Raw genomic sequence first — 20,895 nt, forward strand, 5'->3', positions numbered from 1 at the left:
TGAGGAGGGATCCTGACATGGGGTACAATCCCAAGACTCCTGGATCATGACCTGAGCTGAAGGCAGACACTTAACTGACTAAGCCACCCAGGTGCCCCCAGAAATTATTTGTGTATTATTTATGGGGAGAAGAAGAAACAAACAGTTGTAGTGGCCATTTTAATTTTTTTTTTATATTAACTTATCCTCTGACCCTGAACAAATGTAGACAGCTAGTTCTCCTATACTAAACTTGGGAAGTACCTGAGTAATATATTATCTTTAAAGGAAATGATCACAGATGTGTGAAACATTTGCTTTATTTATTAACAGTCTTATCCTAAGTATCCTCTCCTAAATGGTCCAAGAAACAATTCTATAACAAAGTGAATCCTAGAAGAGATATACCAGAAGACAGTTTCTCAAGGAACCAGCACAACTGTCAATTTCCACTTAGTCACAGAACCCATTTACACTGAAAGCTTATAATCATTTTTCTAATTCTATTCTCTCCTTTCCCTCTAAACATTATCTCAGTTTAGCATATATCTGTCAAAGCATCACAGTCAGGGAGGGGCAAGTCGGGAGCCCAGCCACTGCCCACTCCCAAGTCTAATAGTATGTGGTATGTGACCTAGTGGGTATCACTGAGCCTCTCTGCATCCCCTTTCCTTATCTGCAGTGGTATTTATCTCATACAGCTGTTGTGATGATGAGTAAATAATGTAAAACTTACAGAGCAGTGCCAAGTAAATGTTCAAAAGAGTCTCAACTATTATTCCAGTTTTTCCATCAAATCAAATAGTATCCTCCTAAGCAGCCTGAAGATTACAATGGAAAACCAAATCAGAGGTAAATTAAAGGGTAAGAATCTTCAGAAATACTGCTGTATTAAATTTTTACTAAGATATAATCAAATGCAAAGTATAGACACTATAATCAATTCCTACTTAGTATTTCAAAGAACAGTATTTCAGGTAACTGTGTGGATAAACCCAAACATTTATTTAGAAAATATAAAACATTACTATTTGTCTGTTCTTTCTTTGGACTATCCTTTAGATTTTCAACAGTGCCACATAATTTTATGACTAAATTTTATTACAGCTGAACACTTCAAGAGTTGTAGTTTTGAAGTTAATTCTATTAATGATTAAAGAAAGTGTATTCAGAAGGTACTGTACAGTTACATGAATTTATGGTACTTGTCCAAATATTACCAGCATATAAATTATTTTGTAAAGTTGTTCTTACATAGGGTCTAAAATGCAATGAAAAGTGGAATTAGTATTAAAAAAAAAAAAATAGAAGCAACACTGGCTCCTATATGCCAAAAATATAAGACAGATTTTTTTTTCTTAAGCACTCTAGTCACAAATATTAACTATATGGGCTGAGACCTTTTAATTTTCAATATACTTCAACAAAGTACACAAGTAGAACTCTATAAATATATCCCCTATAGTAATCATATGCAAAACCATTTTACCACAAATACTACCAAAACCCTTTGAAAAACGTAAACTACAACACATTTTTAAAGAAATTCTCAGTTTTAACAACTACAAAAGCAATATCAATAAAGTTATTTGGTTTATAAAAATGAAGAGCATGTAAAGTAAATCTGAATACCACAAAGCTTATTGAGGATGCAGTCTTGAATTCTTTAATACAAGATACTAAACACTTGCAAAAATAACAGGACTTATTCTATGCAATTTAAAGTCTTGAGCTGGAACTCCAAAAAGAAAAAATTAAATAGTGGATGAAAAGTAGATATGTAGAAATAATGTTAAAAAAACTATTTTTATACAAAATGTACCACTCTTCAAATGTATAAGGCTTAATATGAGTATTTTTGGATAATGAGTCCTGCACAGAATTTTTAGAGAAGTAGTCTCCAACCATTCAAAACTCAGTATTTTTTAAAACATTTTCCTATTTCTGAAAGTGAATGAACACGGTACAGGATGCAACTTAATGTCAATTTATCTATACTGTTCCACACAGTAAAAATAAAAGCTTTTTTAAGCTCAGGAGAGAATGTATTTTTTGAACACTTGATCTCTAGATAAATTCTACTTTTAGGAATGTCAGAATTTTGTAATATGAACTAATATCCACTAGGAACTGGCCCAAGTTTAAACAGAAGATACAAGAGAGTCATCAAGGTATCAAGTAGTTTAAGTCTGCCCTATGTAATTATACAGTTATAATTACTTTTTACATGAAAGTAAAAGTGCTTTAAAGGAAAAAATATTTTTGTAAATGGTATCATTAATATTACTAATACTTCATATCCAAGTAGGATTTTCCACATTAGTTCCATTTTACCCATTTCCCTTGAAAAGTATCCTTCTGCCACAATGTAAACAAAAAAAGGGTCCATAAAATGGTGACATATCAGACACATCATAATTTGTGGTATGGGCCCTTTCAATTGAGACCAAGTCTTTATTACCCCAAAACTAGAGATTTTATTTGTTGCACATGCCCAAAGTAACTCACATTTTCTATAAGCCTTGAAGAATTTTTATTTAACATAATGAGAGGTTTGATAACACATTCAAGACTATGTAGCGCTCTTCTGCGGCTGTTCACCAGCTGTTTTTATGACGATAACTCCGAGATCTGGAATGTGATCGAAAATGAGAGTGTTTTGCTGTTTGTGCTTTAACTTCAGAATTGGTATACCCCTTGGGAGATTTACAAGGGGATCTTGCTATGGAGTCAGAATGTCTTCCATGTGATCTTGATTTTGTTCCTGAGCTAGTCTGCTTTTGAGGTGAACTTGATTGTGATTTTCCAATTGACTTGGACCTTTTTGGTAAGGACTTGGACCGTGACCGTCCTCTAGAACCAGAATTCCTTCTTGGAGTTCTTGACTGCCTTGCTGAGGTAGACCGCCTTGGTAGTGATTTGGAGCGAGATTTAGATTGGCTATAAGAAAATCGCCTGTGTCGAGACCTGCAAACATTATGAATGTTAAGAGTATATATTTCACACAAAAACATTTAATGAAAAGTTAGGAAACAGCAATTTCAGGAATTTATACACTTTACATAATGTTAGTTATGTTTTTCCTGGATAAACTAAAAGAAACAATTCTAATTTTATTTTGCATGCTTTTAGTTCAAACATAAGTAACAAGTTTGTAATATCTGTTATACTAGAATCTGTGACCAAATCTGCCTTGCTAGATTTATCTTATGATATGGGTCAGTTCTGAAAAATGCCCTGCATGTTTAATCTGGGTTCTACAACTCCCAAGAGGTATGAAAATCTGAAGGAAAGAAAAAAAGAGAAAGTAATTAAAGTTTGTCAAATAATGCTTATAAAGACAAACACAAAATCTAGATGCAGGACTTCTGAATCCTGCCATGATAGAACAATGCGTATGAGTCTAAACTTTCCGTGGAAAACAACTATATAAAGAAGCTAAATAACATTATATTTAAAGGCACTGGAGAATAACCAACCCTAGGAGAACCTTAGGGGTTACAAGCCATGGCTCTTTTATCTAAGACCATTTTCCAAGTGCTGATGGGGAAACTGAACCCAACCAGAAAATGGCTATCTGACTAAGCTGGAGAGACAAGTTAGGATTCAGATTTACCAAAATGGTTGGGACTAAAGAGGCAAAATCTCAAGGAGGGAACGGCAGACAGAAAAACCTCCTAAAATTTTCCTATAAATTCTCTTCAAGTCATTGGCCATCTTTTAAGCTGTGCAAGTACAGGATCAGACTCCAAGAAGTCAGCAAAAATAGCAGTTGGAAGATTCAGGAATTAAGCTGAAATTCTATCAGACACACAGTGCTGGGGGGAGAGACTGGAGTTTAAGCCACCAAAGGTCAAGGAACTGAGAGTAACAATTCAGGCTTTCAGTTAAGAACCCATGAGGACCATATCCTACAGGTAATGACCACACCCTGAGAGTAAGTATAAAGCTAAAATAAATCAGCCTTAACAATGCCTCAAACCAAGCCTCGAGAGGATCAAGGTGATCTGCCAATACTCCACCTGCTAGAAGAAAACAACTTTCTTTGGAGGGTATCACCCAAAGTGTTTTAAGTTTTCATCAACAATGTCCAACATTCAATAAAGACATTATGAGGTATGTGAAAAATAGATAAAAATTACTAAAAGCTAAGGAAATGAAAGACCAAAATAAAACCCAAAACCCAGATGCAAAGTAATATAGATACTGGCATTATTCAGACAGGAATTTAAAAAAATTACTATGACTAGATACTCAAGGAAGTAAGAAGAAAAGACAGGCAAACAGATTTAAAAAGAGAGAATACTGGAATCTATAGAAAGAAACAAATGGACATTTTAGAACTGAAAATATATTTCTGAAATTTAAGTCATTAGATCAATATAACAGCAATCTAGATACAGCAGAAGAAAAAATGAACTGAACTGTAAAACAACATAAATACTGAAACACAAGAAAAGGAATTTTAAGAAATCCATAACAGAGTGTAAGAGAGAATACAGAACATAGTCACACAGTCAAAAAGAAAAACTGAATGAGGCAGAAGCAATATTTAAAGAGATAATGACCTAGAATTTTCCCAAATTAGTGAAAGGTATCAACTCACAATTTCAAGATGCTCAGTAAACCCTGGAGAATAAGACACATTACCTTTATTTAATTAACTATTTACTTTTTTATAGTCCTGTTAAAACAAGGCCTCGAAAAAGTGGTTTAAGAGCCAGTTTTCCTCTCCATGGAAATTTTTTAGCAAAAGGTGAAAGATTTATATGATTTGAAGAGAAACCAGAATTTAAGACACAATACCTTCAAAGGAGCAACATTAAGACTGACAGCTGACTATAAATATCAAGAAACAATAGAATAATATTTTTAAAAGCAGGGGAAAGGGGTGCCTGCTTTGCTCAGTTAGTAGAGCATGCGACTCTTGATCTCAGTATCCTGAGTTCAGGCCCCATACTGGGTGTAGAGATTATTTACATACATACATAGAAAGTCCCTGCCAACTCAGAATTCTATCTCCAGCAAAAAAAATCCTTCAAAAGTGAATATAAAGTGAAGATTTTTCAGATAAACAAAAGCTGAAAGAATTCACTGCCAGCAGACTTATACTGTAAGAAATACTAAAACTTCTTTAGGATGAAAGAAAATAATCTCAGATAGAAGCATGGAATTATATGAAGGAATAAAGAGCACCGGACAGTATAAATATACTGATCGAGAATATACTCTGGAATAAAAGCAGAAGCTTTTAGAAATTATTAAATTTCGGGGCAACTGGGTGGATCAGTCGTTTAAGCATCTGACTCTTGATTTCAGCTCAGATCATGATCTCAGGGTGGTAAGATCAAGCCCCATGTCAGGCACCACAATGAGTGTGGTGCCTGTTTAAGGTTCTGTCTCTCCCTTTGCTTCTCCCCAACCTTTTCTCTCCCTCTCTTAATGAAAAAAAGAAAGAAATTATTAAATTTCATTCCTGTCATAGAAAGCCAAATGGGAAAATTGTCTTTCAGAAAAAAATCCAACATAGGGGGAAAAAAAAGGGGGATGTTACTAAAGAAGGCTGAGGGGTAATTTTTCAGGAATATATATATATGCACTGAAGTATGAATTCAACAAAATGTATGGAATGGCTAACATGAGCGAGGGACTACTGCTAAGTGCTGAGGATATAAGCATGAATAAAACAAAACTCCTTGCCCTCAAAGAGTTCATCATAATCCAGTGGACAGCAACAAACTAGTTTGTTTTTTTTTTTTTAAAGATTTTATTTGACAGACAGAGATCACAAGTAGGCAGAGAGGCAGGCAGAGAGAGAGGAGGAAGCAGGCTCCCCGCCAAGCAGAGAGCCCGATGCGGGGCTCGATCCCAGGTCCCTGGGATCATGACCTGAGCCGAAGGCAGAGGCTTTAACCCACTGAGCCACCCAGGCGCCCTAGTTTGTTTTTTTAATCCATATCCACTAAAAACAAAATAAGAGGCCTCTTTTTAGTCTAAGATAATACCACATATACTGTATTTGCTTATCATTTTGTTAGGCTTATACGAATTCTGCTTCATTTACATATACACACACACACACACATGCAGACACAAAATCTGATCCTTACGAATATAAGGAGAGCCAGGTAAGATCTGCATTCTTTTTTTTTTTTTTTTTTTTTTAAAGATTTTATTTATTTATTTGACAGAGAGATCACAAGCAGGAGAGAGGCAGGCAGAGAGAAAGGAGGAAGCAGGCTCCCCGCTGAGCAGAGAGCCCGATGCGGGGCTCGATCCCAGGACTCCGAGACCACGACCTGAGCCGAAGGCAGCGGCCCAACCCACTGAACCACCCAGGCGCCCCAAGATCTGCATTCTTTATGATACAATTTTAAAAATGAAAAAACAGGTCAGGGAGGTTAAGCAATGATGTTATAATGAGTCTAAAGCAAAAGAGTATTGTCTTACAAGATGGGGTTTCATTCTATTCCTGATGTTCCATGAAGACTTGGGACAATAGACATTTTTTCTTTTTCCCCAGGTAAGCATACTACTCACAGAAAGAGAATATTAGTGTAAATGCTGATCATTCTTTTTTTTTTTTTTTTTTTTTTTTTTTTTAAAGTAAACTCTACATCTGACATGGGGCTAGAACTCATGACCCCAAGATCAAGAATGGCAGGTTCCACCAACTGAGCCAGCCAGGAACCCCAGTGCTAACCTTTAGGAATAGAATTTACTTTTTTTTTTTTTAAGATATTATTTATTGGGGCGCCTGGGTGGCTCAGCAGGTTAAGCCTCTGCCTTCGGGTCAGGTCATGATCTCAGTGTCCTGGGATCGAGTCCCGCATCGGGCTTTCTGCTCAGCAGGGAGCCTACTTTCCTCTCTCTCTCTCTCTGCCTGCCTCTCTGCCTATTTGTGATCTCTGTCAAATAAAATCTAAAAAAAAAAAAAGATTTTATTTATTTATTAGAGAGAGAGTAAGAGAGAGCACAAGGAGGAGGAGGAAAGAAGCAGACTCCCCACTGAGCAGGGAGCCCGATGCAGGGCTCAATCCCAGGACCCTGGTATCATGACCTGAGCTGAAGGCAGACACTTAACCAACTGAGCCACCCAGGTGCCACAAGGACAGAATTTACCTTAAAATTCTACATTAAAACTCCAGATAAATACTAACTTATTTAAGGCTTTAGGCATGCTAATACAATTTCAGTTATTTAAATAGCTTTACCAAATTAATTTCCATTGTGATTTACTATTATTCTAACAGAAACAAACTCTTGGCTAACAAAATAGACAACATGCAAATATCTTTTTCAAAAAACCTATTATTTTCATGTCTTCTTATAATAATACCATATTTTGAATTTATTTTTGAAAATAACTTATCTCTTACAAGTATATTGATTTACATTAATTTTAGTTTCAACCTTTCACAAGTGATTCGTTCTATTTCTTATGAGTTTTTATTCACCAGAACTTAAGATTTTTAATTACTGAGTTCAGTTAGGAAAATTTTATTTATTTAAAATTCCTTGGGGCACCTGGGTGGCTCAGTCCATTAAACATATGCCTTCAGCTCAGTTATTATTTAAACAATAACTGAAATTGATCATAGGGTCCTGGGATCAAGACCTGAGTGGGACTCCTTGCTCAGGAGGGAGCCTGCTTCTCCCTCTCCTTTGGTCTGCTGCTCCCCCCGCTTGTGCCCTCTCTCTCACTATCTGTGTCAAATAAATAAATAAAATCTTTCAAATTAAAATAAAATTCCTCATTTTATTTGTCAAGTACACATTTTAAGATTTGGTTTTCTTCTTCAGTACATATTATTTTTCTATTAAAAAGGTCTAAGTTAAATATTCCATGAAATAAAAACACTGGAAGTTATCCAATAAACCCAAGTTAAGTAACAATACATTCTAAATAGAGAATAGCACATCTTTTTTTTTTTTCCTAAAGAGAGAGAGAGAGAGAGAGAGAGAGGGAGGGAGGACGGGGCAGGAAGAGGGAGAGAGAGAATCTTGAGCTCCACACTAAGCATGGAGCTGGATGCATGGAGCTGGATGCAGGGCTCGATCTCACAACCCTGAGATCATGACCTGAGCCAAAATCAAAAGACAGACACTTAACCAAGTCACCCGAGGCACCCTAAGAGCATATTTTTCTAAAAAAAGTTGATTTTTATGTATATTAAATAAAATTATTCTTGTGGCCTGTTTCTGAAAACTCTTTAAAATGTTTTCTAAGGGGGCGCCTGGGTAGCTCAGTGGATTAAGCCGCTGCCTTCAGCTCAGGTCATGATCTCAGGGTCCTGGGATCGAGTCCCGCATCGGGCTCTCTGCTCAGCAGGGTGCCTGCTTCCCTCTCTCTCTCTCTCTGCCTGCCTCTCCATCTACTTGTGATCTCTCTCTGTCAAATAAATAAATAAAATCTTTAAAAAAAAAATGTTTTCCAGGGAAAGTAGAAAATTAAGTTTTTCAATCCTCTTATATTTGTACTTACTCTTTAAGGCTATCAGACCGTCTCCTATTTCTTCCCCATGAAGAACTTCTACTTCGAGTTCTCCTTTGGCTGGGGCTTCTTGATCTCCTATGATCACTTGGAGAACAAGGGTGACGTTCTTTTGATTTCATCTGGCCTGGTGCTAGAATATGAAATAATTTATTACCTGAAAACCTCAGTAACAGCTACTTTAACAGTATTATTTTCCGAAAGAATTTGAAATAGGAAAAATCTGTCATAACTAAAACTCATTCTGCTGAATAAATAAGATCTAATGTTTAGTTGAACTTACTTTTTCGATCACCTTGTGCAAACTGTATTTCAATTTGACGGCCACATACCCATTTTCTATTGAGGTTATAAAGAGCATCTTCAGCATCGCGAACATCTTCAAATATGACTAGCTGTTAAGGATACTTTGAACATCAGATATCAAGTAAAAAATGTTATTTTTAAAGAATAATTTACATGTGACATGAAATTAATAGGAAAAACAACTCCAAGTTATTAAACTTACATCTCCAATATATATATGTATATATATGTGTATGTATATATATATATATGTATATATATATATATATATAGGCAGAAAGAATTTCACCTTTATTATGAAAACAAATGCCCCCTTATGATTTAGAAGAACCTATCTAAAAGTAAGAACAGAAACAAACACTTAACTATACTTTTAATGTACACTTTATAATGTAGTATGCGTGTATAATGTCAAACAGGTTATAAAAAAAAGTAAGTCCAACCCTGGCTAGTATTAAAAAATAAACTGTATAGGACTCACTCCCTTCTTTCAGGTTTTTCACTGAAAAAGTCAGCACACAAAAGCCTTTATCCTGAAATTACAATTACTTTTTCACTAAAAGGTATTTTAATTATGATGCTTAGGAGAAATTACTTATTACAAACAAAACTACACAAACACATGTACCCTAAAACATTATACCTTTAAAAATGATATTTACTTTTGAACCTACTACTTTAAAATACTTTTATGTTCTTATTACTTGGGATATAATTATAAAAGAAACACAAAAGCAATCTGTGAACATCCGGAATTACATATACTGGTTTGTAATATCCCACTAAACTTCCTTATCTACATAAATTATATATTAAACCTAACTAAAATGGAAATAAACTGTATAAAATGACTAAATAGCTGTCTTTCAGGAGGTTGTTCACTGTTTTTTTTTTTTAAATAGAAAACAGAAAAAGCTCAAGAAATGCAATACAAAATGAGACTTTGGCAATTACCTCAATGTCACTTGATCTTGAACCTTGACCTTTACTCTTTAAGGCTTGCAAGATGGACTTTTTAAGAGACGAAGAACCAACAAAATCAGACTTGGCTTTGACTCTGGAACTCTGAATAAATGTAGGAAAGCCGAAGTCTCAACCTGGTGTTGGCTTTGTCTTTTGCTTGATAAAGACTTCCCCTCTTCCAGGTCTTTATATCTGTGTCCACCCTCCCTCTTTACTCCTTGATGCTTGGACTTTAGGTGCCTTTTTTCTCGCCTGCTCGGTTTATGCTTGGATTCTAGCTAACAGGTTGGTTCAAACTGGGGGGCGCTTGCCAGCTACTGTGGACTGCTTTAGATTTTCTGAGATAAAGAAATAAACACATTTAATTAGGCAATATTAATCTCATACAACATATGCTCCTGAATACACATGCGCATCTGCACATGTATACAGTATATTCACATGCATACAGTAAAACAAAGGATATTGAACATAAGCAAATCCTCTTGGGCGGCGGGTGTAGAAGTCAAGTGGAATGTAAACGTCTACTATAGGGCCATATCGACCAAACTCACGGCGCAAGTCCTCAGGCCTGAAGTGTTTTAGAAATAAGGCAAAGAAATATGAATATCTGGATTAAAATATTGTGCCTATGGAAATCCAGTTGAAACCTTCAAAAGTATATTATCTAAACTAGTATTTTTTAAAATTGTCATAGGAATCACCCAGGGTTAGAAAGGAAGAAAAAAGAAAATAAATCCTCAGGCCTCATTTTTGGAGGTTCTGATTTAAAAGATCTAGGTTAGGGGCTGGAAATCTGTATTTTTATAAGCACTCCAGGTGGCTGTTATGTTTAATCAGATTGGGGAAACAATGACCCAGGAAAGTTATTATCCATCTTTGAAAATTACTTCTATTATAACATACTTCAATTGTCAATACAAAGAGGTCTATTGACCCTATTTCATTAAGGACACATTCATTTACCTCACTATAATTCTATGTTTATGTTAATTTTGTTTTCAGATCACAAGAATTAGATTCTAAAGAAGTTCTAAAATTATTTTTCAGGCTTTAAAGAAAAATGGATGTTTTACTTTTAAACATAAAGCAAAATAACTACGATATTCTTAAATTTTTTTTTTTTAATTTTGTTTATTTGACAGACAGAGATCACAAGTAGGCAGAGAGGCAGGCAGAGAGAGAGAGGAGGAAGCAGGCTCCCCGCTGAGCAGAGAGCCCGATGCGGGGCTCGATCCCAGGACCCTGGGATCACGACCCGAGCTGAAGGCAGAAGCTTTAACCCACTGAGCCACCCAGGTGCCCCAGTATTCTTAAATTTGACAAATGTTTTTAAACCTGCTATATATCATAGGTAGTAAAGAGGGGACACCAAAGGATTATTTAGCATATTTGTCTTCATGGAGCAACAATCTAACTCAAGAGACAAAATACTTAGCTACTATAGCTGAGAATGGTAGTGCATTTATAATGGAGCCACTGTTCACCTCAAGACTTGTTAATTTTTACAACCACCCTATGGTTGTTTACAGATGAGGGCACAGACAGATGAATTCACCTCAGGTTACCAAGCCAGCAAATGACAGAACTAGAATCAAACTTCCACAACCTGACACTAGTCTGTGTTAACCACTACCTACTGCCTCATGAAGATCTTAGAGGTTCAACACCAAGTTATGAGCACAAAACATGGCTTAGAAAAGTAAGAGTACTTCAAAACATATTGTACAGAAAGAAGACTCAAAGATGACTGCAAAACTGCTAACCTGGACAAATGGAAGAAAGATGGTGTCAGTGACAAAAATTAGACAACTGGTAAAGAGAGTTGAAGAGGGAGGAGGGAGGCAAAAGAACTGCTGGATTTGAGGTGATGGTAGAACATTCATAACAGTTCTATAGACGGGGCACCTGGCTGGCTTGGCAGGCAGAGCATGTGACTCCATCTTTGGGTTCAAAGTTCAAACCCTATGTTGGGTATAGAGATTACTTAAATAATAAAATAAAATAAAATCTTAAAAAAAAAAAGTGTCCTGGAAACAACCAAAAATTATGATTATACAAATTAATTTTATTTTCTTCTCCAGACTAGAAGTCAGTGATTAAAGCTAGAGATGTGAGAGAGATGCCTGGATGGCTCAATCGGTTAAGCATTTGCCTTCAGCTCAGGTCATGATCACAGGGTCCTGGGATCAAGTCCCACATCAGGCTTCTTGCTCGGCAGGGAGCCTTTTTCCTCATCTGCCTGCTGCCCCCCTGCTTGTATACTCTCTGACAAATAATCTTTTAAAAAAATAAAGCTAGAGATGTGAATTCAACTATGATTAAATGTCCACTATATACCGGCAGTGCAATTGACAAAACATACTTTATTTTTATTATTTAGTATTTTTATTCATTTAATACTTACTATAAAACATTTAATTGTCTGCATTCTCTGAAACTATTGTCTTTCAAGGGTAGTGACAATGTCTTTTTCTTTCATTTAATCATCCAACAAGTACTTTTTGAGCACCTACAATGGGCAAACTCTAGGGATGTGATGGAAAACAAGGAAAACGATTCCTGCTACCCGTGAACATGGACTAGAGAGTAATGATTCTCAACCATTCCTGAATATTGGAATCATCTGTAAAGGAAATGTTACAGAAACAGGTATTCCAGCCTGATGCATTAACAACCCCGGACCCAATCAGTGCTTTCCAAAGTGGGCCCCGGTTAGGTTTAATTTTTTTAAGGGTTTCATAGGCAATTCTGAGAATCGGTGTTTAGGATCACTTTTAAAATGGGTGTCTTCGAGGCACCTGGGTGACTCAGTGGGTTAAGCCTCTGCCTTCAGCTCGGGTCATGGTCTCAGGGTCCTGGGATCGAGCCCCGCATCGGGCTCTCTGCTTGGCGGGGAGCCTGCTTCCCCCTTCCCCTCTGCCTACTTGTGATCTCTTCCTCTCTCTGTCAAATAAATAAATAAAATCTTTAAAAAAGAAAAAAAAAATGGGTGTCTTCACCAGCGTACTAGTTGTTTGGCACAAAGTAGGCACTCAAAATACTGAGTCACCATTTGATATTACTGCTACCTATTTAGTAGTCAAGGAGACTGAGAATGAAAGAAATTACTTTGCACATTGATACACAGAGCCAACAGCAAAGCTAGAATACAAATGAGTATTTTCTGAGACAATCAATCCCATCAACCAAATGTGAGTGGCTGATAGGAAAAGGATCCTAGATAGTATAAAAGGAGATTGGAGTAATGTGTGTCGTGGAGGCTTGGAATCCCAGAAGCCAAGGGTGATAGGAGTCTGAAGAAGTCAAACTTCTCAGAAGAGCTAGCTCCCATTCACTGTCCCCACTTCTACACCTGTTAGCTATTGTTTTGTTCTAATTTTTATATTTTCGGTGTCATCAATTTTGACATTCAGAAAATAGAGCATAAAACAAACACCTATGTATCCACCAACAGCATTTACTATATCTCAACACTTGTCATCATTTTCAGGAATTGTTTTTTTGGAAATGAGATGTTTACATTACATTCTTCTACCTGAGAAACAATCATCAGTATTCATCATTCCTCTGCATAACTTTGTATTTTTTTTAAGATTTTACTTTTTAAGTAATGTCTATACACAACATGGAGCTTGAACTCACAACGCTAAGATCAAGAGTCACAGGCTCTACTGACTGAACAAGCCAGGCACCCCTCCGTAACTGTTATTACTGCAAATGAATATATGCATAATTAAGTGTTCTTATATATATCAAATTTTATATAAATAGTACCAGACAATTTGAATAATTTTGCTCCTTACCTTCTCCTCCCTTGAGATTTCTCTATGTAGTTCTGCTTCACTTAACTTTGTATTGGTATTATCAATAAATCACAATTTACTAATCTGTCTTTCTGTGGATAAACATTGAAGATGCTGCCTTTTTTAAAAATTGCAAACTGTGTTGCAGCATACATTATCATACATGAGTTCCGGGGAGCTCTATGAGATCCCTGGGATGTATCACTCTGCGGTTGGTGAGTTGGAGAATACGCTATCTTCAGCTTCACTACACATTCTCCAAAGTGACCAGATCAATTTATACTCAACACTTGCCTAAGAATTTCTACTGCTCCACTTCATTAACATTTTAAATTCTTGTCATCCTAATGGACTGTTGATGTTTTAATTTTAATTTACCTAACAACCAGTTAGATATAACATCTTTTCATGCGTATGGAACAATAATTTCCTGTTAATACCTACCAGCAGAATTTCTGGGTTAAAGTGTATATATGTAATTTTTTGAAACTGCCAAACAGTTCTGCAAAGTGGTTGTACCACTTTATACTCCCACCAACAATATATGGGTTTCAGTTGTACCAATCTTTGTAAGCACTTGGTTTGTCAGGTTTGTTTTTTGTTTTTTGTTTTTTTTTTTAATTTTAGCCATTCAGGTGGGTATTAAGTGGAATCTCACTGTGGTTTTAATTTGCACTTCCCAAAGTACAAATGATGTTGAGCACTTTTTCATGTGCTACTTTTCCTTGTGAAGTGTCTGTTGGGAGTTTTTTGCCCATTTTTTTTTTTAAAGATTTTATTTATTTATTTCATGGGGCAGGGAGCATAAGAAAGGGGAGCAGCAGAGAGAAAGAGAGAAGTGATCTTTTTCTAGATTCCTCTGTATATTAATATATTTTAGAATTAACTTGTCAATTTCTATTTTTTTATTTGTTTTGTTCTTTCAAAGTTTATTTTTTTTTATAGTAATCTATATACCCAATGTGTGACTCGAACTTGGGGCCCCAAGATCAAGAGTTGCACACTCTTCTGAGCCAGCCAGGCAACCCCAGTTTCTATTTCTTAAACAGCCTTTAATCAGGAATGCCTTGAATCTACAATATAATCAATTTGGGAGGAAACTGGTAACTTACTATTTTGTCTTCCATTCTACAAACATGGTATATCTATCAATTTATATTTTCTTTAATTTCTCTTGGCACTGCATTGTGTTTTTGTTTTTGTTTTTTTAAGATTTTATTTATTTAGGGGGCACCAGGGTGGCTCAGTGGGTTAAGCCTCTGCCTTCAGCTCAGGTCATGATCTCAGGGTCCTGGGATCGAGTTCCACATCGGGCTCTCTGCTCAGCGGGTAGCCTGCTCCCCCCCCCCCCCCCGCCCCCGCCTGCCTCTCTGCCTACTTGTGATCTCTTTCTGTCAAATAAATGAAATCTTAAAAAAAAAAAAAAAGATTTTATCTATGTATTTGACAGAGAGAGAGATCACAAGTAGGCAGAGAGTTAGGCAGAGAGAGAGAGGGAAGCAGGCTCTCTGCTCAGCAGGGATGCTGAGGCAGATGCGGAGCTCGATCCCAGGACCCTGAGATCATGACCTGAGCCGAAGGCAGCGGCTTAATCCACTAAGCCACCCAGGCGCCCCTGTATTGTGGTTTTTAACGCAAAGGTTTTTATTATGTATTTTTTGTTGTTGTTCTTAAACTCAGTCCCAAGTCTGTTTTTTTTGATACTAAGGCAAATTAAACTGTTTTAAAATTTTTATTTTCAATTGTTTGCTGCTAATATATAGAATAGATTTTTCGTAAGTTCATCTTGTATCTTAAACTTACTAAAACTCATTATTTACTATAGTTTTATGAAAACACGTTGCCTAAGGATAGGGCAAATTTTGTTTCTAGCTTTATAACTTTTATGTCTTTTATTTGTTTTTCTTGCCTTGTTACACTGGTTAGGACCTGCAACAAAATGATGAATTGAGGTTGTATGAGTGGGCGTCATTGGCTTATTACTATTTTTTTAAATTTATTTGCTTGACAGAGAGAGAGATCACAAACAGGCAGAGAGGCAGGCAGAGAAAGTGGGGGAAGCAGGCTCCCCGCCGAGCAGAGAGCCCAATGTGGGGCTCGATCCCAGGACCCTGAGATCATGACCTGAGCTGAAGGCAGAGGCTTAACCCACTGAGCCACCCAGGCACCCTGGCTCATTTTAAGATTTATTTTAGAGAGAAAAAGAGAGTGAATGGGGGTGGCGGCAGAGGGAGAGAATCTCAATCAACTCCACATGGAGCTCAGAGCCCAACCTGGGGCTCAATCTCATGATTGAGCTGATATCAAGAGTTGGATGTTAAGAGTTGGACGCTTAACCGACTAAGCCACCTAGGCACCCCTGTCTTGTTCTGATCTTAGGGAGAAAGCATTCCGTTCATACCATTAAGTATCTTGTTAACTACAGGCTTTTCATACATGTCATTTATTGGGCAGGGGAAGTTCCCTTCTATTTGTAATTTGCTAACACTTCTTCTCATGAATCTTGCTGAATTCTGTTTAAAGCTTTTTCTATACCACCATCAAAATCAATATAGCCTTATATACACTGTAAGCAAAAAATGCTACTATGTCCAAAAGAGGATACCTGATAGTGGCTCCCCAACCTGACATGATATTATGCATCAAAATGGGAATGTTTTATTTGGGATTTGGACATTACTTTGTTCCATTCGAAAACTATATCCAAAAATTTTTAAGAATTGCTCTTCTACATGGTAAAAGAACAAAGATATTAAGTTTTCTTCCTGATCCAGATCTTGCTTCACCAGTGAGAAGAAAAATAATACAAATTATAACATCATAAAAATACATTTTTTTAAAGATTGTATTTATTTTTTAACGTAATCTCTACAACCAACATTGGGCTCAAACCTACAACCCGAGATCAAGAGTTGCACACTCCACTGACTGAACCAGTCAGGTGTCCCTTTAAAAAATTTTTTTTTTTTTAAGATTTTATTTATTTATTTGACAGAGAGAAATCACAAATAGGCAGAGAGGCAGGCAGAGAGAGAGGAGGAAGCAGGCTCCCTGCTGAGCAGAAAGCCCGATGTGGGGATCGAACCCAGGACCTGGGATCATGACCTGAGCTGAAGGCAGCGGCTTAACCCACTGAGCCACCCAGGCGCCCCCCAAAATTTTAAATCCTTCTTTGGTTCTTGCACTCAATTTCATTCCTAACAAATTTTATGCTAAAGCCATAGTAACTTTTAATGTCTTGTGCTTTATGGCATATATTATGATGCCTACTACAAAGACACATTTTAAATAAAATTTGGCTTTGTTATAAAACTAATAGAATTTGAAAAGAGGAAAAAGAAAACCACTCAAATGGATTTCTTTCCAGGCTCATTTTCTATACTTTTTCCTTTTTTCATTTATTAATATAATTGAAATCACATCATATAGGTAATTTTATGCCATTTGTTTTAACATTTACCCCAATGGTTTCTTTATAAGCATACTAAATATTAAAGCTATTTTAAAATGTGTCTAGTTGCCATATTGCTAGTTAACTTATACTGCATGCCACCTCACACAAAAAAGCTTTTATTTTTAAAGATTTTATTTATTTATTTGACAAAGAGAGCACACGCATGTGTAGGCAGAAGAGAGCACAAGCAGGGGTAGCTGAAAGCAGAGGGACAAAGAGGCTCCCCGCTGAGCAGGGAGCCCAACTTTGGGACTTGATCCCAGGAACCCAGATCATGACCTGAGCCGAAGGCAGACATTTAACCAACTAAGCCACCCAGGTGCCCCCTCAAAAGCTTTTAATATAGGTTACATGTAATGATTCTACCTTCACAAAAGTACTCAGTAGCTGTGCAATTTTAGGTAAGATACTTAATTTCTAGGGGCACCTGGGTGGCTCAATTCAGTTAAGCGGCTGCCTTCAGTTCAGGTCATGATCCCAGGGACGTGAGATGGAGTCCTGAATTGGGCCCCCTGCTCAGCACAGAGAGTGCTTCTCCCTTACCTCCCAGCTCATGCTCTATCTCTGTTGCTATCTCTCAAAAAAAAAAAAAAAAAAAAAAAAAAGAATAAAATCTTAAAAAAAAAATTTCTCTAAGCCTGTTTCTAATCTGTTAAATGGGATTAATAAAGAATATACATTATAGGGTTATTGTGAAAATTTAATAAGATAATATATGCAAAGTGTTTAGTACAGTCCTTAGCACATGGTGAATACTCAACAAATGTTAGCAATTACTATTCCATTAATACAAACCTCCTAGATGATTGCCCCCAGTGGCAGTGCTAAAAAGTGGTGAAAAAATTGTAAAAGGAAATCAACAGATTTCAGTTTTCAGTCTTGATTACTCATGGTGGATTATCTAGATCAGAGATCATGTGTCACCTGCTGATGTGTTTTATTTGGCCAGCACAACCTTTAAAAAAATTTTAAGGTGTGCTGATGAAACACAAAACTCTAATATTTTACAGATTTTAAATCTACAAAAATGGGAATTTCATGATTCAACTTAATGCCACCATTTTGAAACAGAGTTTACACACACAGTTTTCTGACTTCTCCAGAAAATTAGGATGATATGGCAATAAGTCCAACTACTCTACAGAGTAGTTATTAGCTGGAGCTAGTAGTACCAGCTGCTGTCCCCTTTAGATGGCACCTGTTTCTATTTGCTACGGTCCACACCATTCTATTTTACCTTATAAGCTGACAACTTCACTCATTCATATTACCCTGGCTGGCTGGCCATTAGAATTGGAAACCTCTTTTTTTTTTTTTTTTTTTTTTTTTGGTAGACACACTGGAGAGGCATGATGCTTATTTAGCATTCAAGTGGTCTGTTCAACTGTGGGAATTTTTTTTTACCCTGCCCAAATTAAAAATTTCGCTTGTTTTCTATGTAATATATTGATGAACAGGTTGAGAAGAGAAATATAAACACAGGCATCTTTTAGATGTTAATTAAGGTATATTAACTCCTAATCCATAGCTGTGATGTACATAATAGTAGGGATCAAATAAAAAAAATATTTAACATTTACTCCTCTCAGGTAAATTATGATTACTCCATACAGCTCTGGAGTCAAGGGCTCCAATATATTTGGAGCCATGAAGCCCCAGGTAAATCATTAAAAGTCTGAGCTTCAGCTTTTCCTTATGTACAATAAAGATAATACTGCACACCTAAAAAGGTTGAGCGGGGAGTAAATTAAGTAAACCCAGTGAAATGGAAACGTCTCTTAATGCCCCTATCCCACTCTCCGTCATTCCCTCTGGCGTCTATTAAGGGAGAAAGTGCTTTATAAAGCAGTCATTCCTTAATATTTGTTTAAGCACTATGTAGATAAAAATTCTCAAGGCGGGGAGGAGAATGTGTGGACTGAGAGCATCACACTGGACCAGGGAAGTCTATCCAACCCGGTATCATGGATGTTTATACTGCACTCTGAACTTTACAGGAAAACATTTAAATCTCATTCACTGAAGCCATCCTTTGTATTGTGTAACAAAATTTCACTGGCATCCCCTGTAATTAGACCAGACTGAGGAAACCGAAATTGTAAGGCCCAAGGTACGCATTATTTTATACCTTCCGACCATCCCCAATTCTTCATCTAGGACGCAGGACGCGCAGCTTTATCGGGGCACGACGACAAAGGGACCAAGCGAAAACACTATCGGCCAGGGGCAGGGAGGGACCTTGGCTACCGGGAGAGCAGCAGCCTGCGCGCCGCCGGTGCTCGAGCAGGGGATGGGCACCGATCCCCCAGGCGCCGGGCCCTGCCGCGGGAGTGCGCTGCGCCCGTGCGGAACGCGGGCCCGGAGGGCGGAGGAGCCAGTCCCGCCCCCGCTCCGAGTAGCCCGAGGGCTCACACCGCCCCCGGGAAGGGCGCCTCCGCTGAAGGCACCGGCCGGGGCGGCGGGGAGGCGCCGGGCCGCGACCCGGCTCCGGGACGCTGCCGTTACCCCCGCCCCTCCCCCGCGTGCCAACCTGCGGCGGCCGCCGCCGCTCACCTGGTGGCGTCCGCGACGTTCCTGACGAACAGGGAGGTGTTGGGGGGCCTCGTGTAGCGCGACATGACGGCTTCCTCCGTTGCCTCCGGGCCTGCCCGCGGCCGCCGGGCTCGCTCCGTTTCTCGCTGCCGCCACAGCAGTTCAGCCGGCCCCCGGCGCGACCCCCTCCCCTCGGCCTCGGCCCCGCGAGCGCGCAGCCGCAGAGGCGGGAGCGGGGGCGGGGGCGGGGGTGGAGGGGCGCTGCGCGGCGCGAGCCCGTCCGTGCGGACCGCGTGGGGGCGGGGCCCCAGCAGAGGGGATCCGGGGAGGGGGCGGCGCGGGGTCCGGAAGATCAAGGGGATCCGGGGAGGGGGCGGTGCGGGGGCCCGCAGGGATAAGGGAAGGGGGCTGTGCGGGAGTCCCGGGGTCCGAAGAGATCCGGGGAGAGGAAGGAGCGGCGTCCCGCAGACCAAGGGGATCTGAGAAGAAGGGGGCGGCGCAAAAGAGGATCGGGGACGGGCGGTGCGGAGGGTCCAGTGTTCCGAGGAGGTCTAGGGATGGGGCGGTGCCGGGTGCGCGGGGATCCGGGGAGGCGGCGGACTTGGAGGCTAGAGTCTGAGGGATCGAGGGAGGGGGCGGCTGGGGTCCGAGTGTGCAGCATCGTGAAGGATAGAGGGGTCCTAGGAGCTGAAGCTGAGCTGGGAGTTAGAGGATCCGGAGAGAGGGTGTTGAGAGTCTTCGGAGTGGGTGGGGATGAAGACAGTTCAACTGCTGCACAGCCACCGGGGCCTTCATTCCTGCACCCTCAGCCCAAGGCCTTGGCAATTGTTCCTACTCCTGTCCCTTTAGATTTGAGCCTAGGTTTTCGAATTGTGAGGATTCGGGTTTTGTTTGTGCTTTGATTCTTCATCCGTTATTCCCTTAAGGCGTAGTATTCAGCCGTGGGTACATTCATTTAGATGTTTATTGAGTGCCTACTCTGCACCGGGAACTGGGCTAGGTGTGGGATACGGCAATGAGCTTACACTGTAGAGAGAGGGTCCAACAATAAACGAATGAGCGATTGATTATATGATGTAAAAGAAAGCAATGAAAATGCAGCAGCAATTGAGCAAATTTAAAGTAGCCTCTTTTCCTTGTTCCAAAATGTAGCCCAGCCCTTTCTGGTTACCCTTCTTCTTCAGGTTTGCTCTTAGAGTTGGCACAGCCTCTTACCCAGAAATGTAACCAGGTAACTTGTAATTATTGATAGCACCCCCTTTTTAGTCTCAGAAGTGGTTGATATGAGTGGATAAGTTGGAGGGTCATCCTACACCGCTCACAGTTATCTTTAAGGTGTGAGAGTTTCCCAAGTTCTAGAA

The 20,895-nt window shown here is 38.8% G+C and overlaps 1 protein-coding gene and 1 non-coding gene across 6 annotated transcripts; both read right to left on the bottom strand.

Moving 5' to 3' along the window:
* Positions 1-287: 287 nt before the first annotated feature.
* On the bottom strand, positions 288-19,823 carry SRSF12 (serine and arginine rich splicing factor 12). Of its 5 annotated transcripts, none has more exons than XM_047732393.1 (5): positions 19,556-19,823; positions 10,209-10,313; positions 8,757-8,860; positions 8,465-8,606; positions 288-2,946 (listed from the first exon to the last, which is right to left on the bottom strand). In XM_047732393.1, exons 1-5 carry the CDS (start codon positions 19,618-19,620, stop codon positions 2,577-2,579), a joined length of 786 nt encoding a protein of 261 aa, XP_047588349.1. In that variant the 5' UTR covers positions 19,621-19,823; the 3' UTR covers positions 288-2,576. The 5 variants fall into 5 exon arrangements, with proteins under 5 accessions (XP_047588349.1, XP_047588351.1, XP_047588353.1 ...); XM_047732395.1 differs by lacking the exon at positions 10,209-10,313 and adding an exon at positions 9,734-10,080 and having other exon boundaries at positions 8,757-8,880; positions 19,556-19,820; XM_047732397.1 differs by lacking the exon at positions 19,556-19,823 and adding an exon at positions 19,182-19,389.
* LOC125103356 (U5 spliceosomal RNA) lies at positions 4,660-4,773 on the bottom strand. Its single transcript, XR_007128362.1, has one exon. It is a non-coding gene; the product is annotated as a U5 spliceosomal RNA (small nuclear RNA).
* Positions 19,824-20,895: the final 1,072 nt, after the last annotated feature.

The sequence above is a fragment of the Lutra lutra genome, chromosome 6, assembly GCF_902655055.1.
Source record: "Lutra lutra chromosome 6, mLutLut1.2, whole genome shotgun sequence".
In the NCBI taxonomy this organism is placed as follows: Eukaryota; Metazoa; Chordata; class Mammalia; order Carnivora; family Mustelidae; genus Lutra; species Lutra lutra.

What these genes read in the sequence shown, in the direction of transcription:
- SRSF12 (XM_047732393.1), bottom strand. Translation starts at nt 19,620, where the DNA reads ATGTCGCGCTACACGAGGCCCCCCAACACCTCCCTGTTCGTCAGGAAC. An exon ending in AACGTCGCGGACGCCACCAG is followed by an intron (nt 10,314 to 19,555) that starts GTGAGCGGCGGC and finishes AAAACACTTCAG; the next exon opens with GCCTGAGGACTTGCGCCGTG. An exon ending in TGCACAAGGTGATCGAAAAA is followed by an intron (nt 8,607 to 8,756) that starts GTAAGTTCAACT and finishes TTCATATTCTAG; the next exon opens with CACCAGGCCAGATGAAATCA.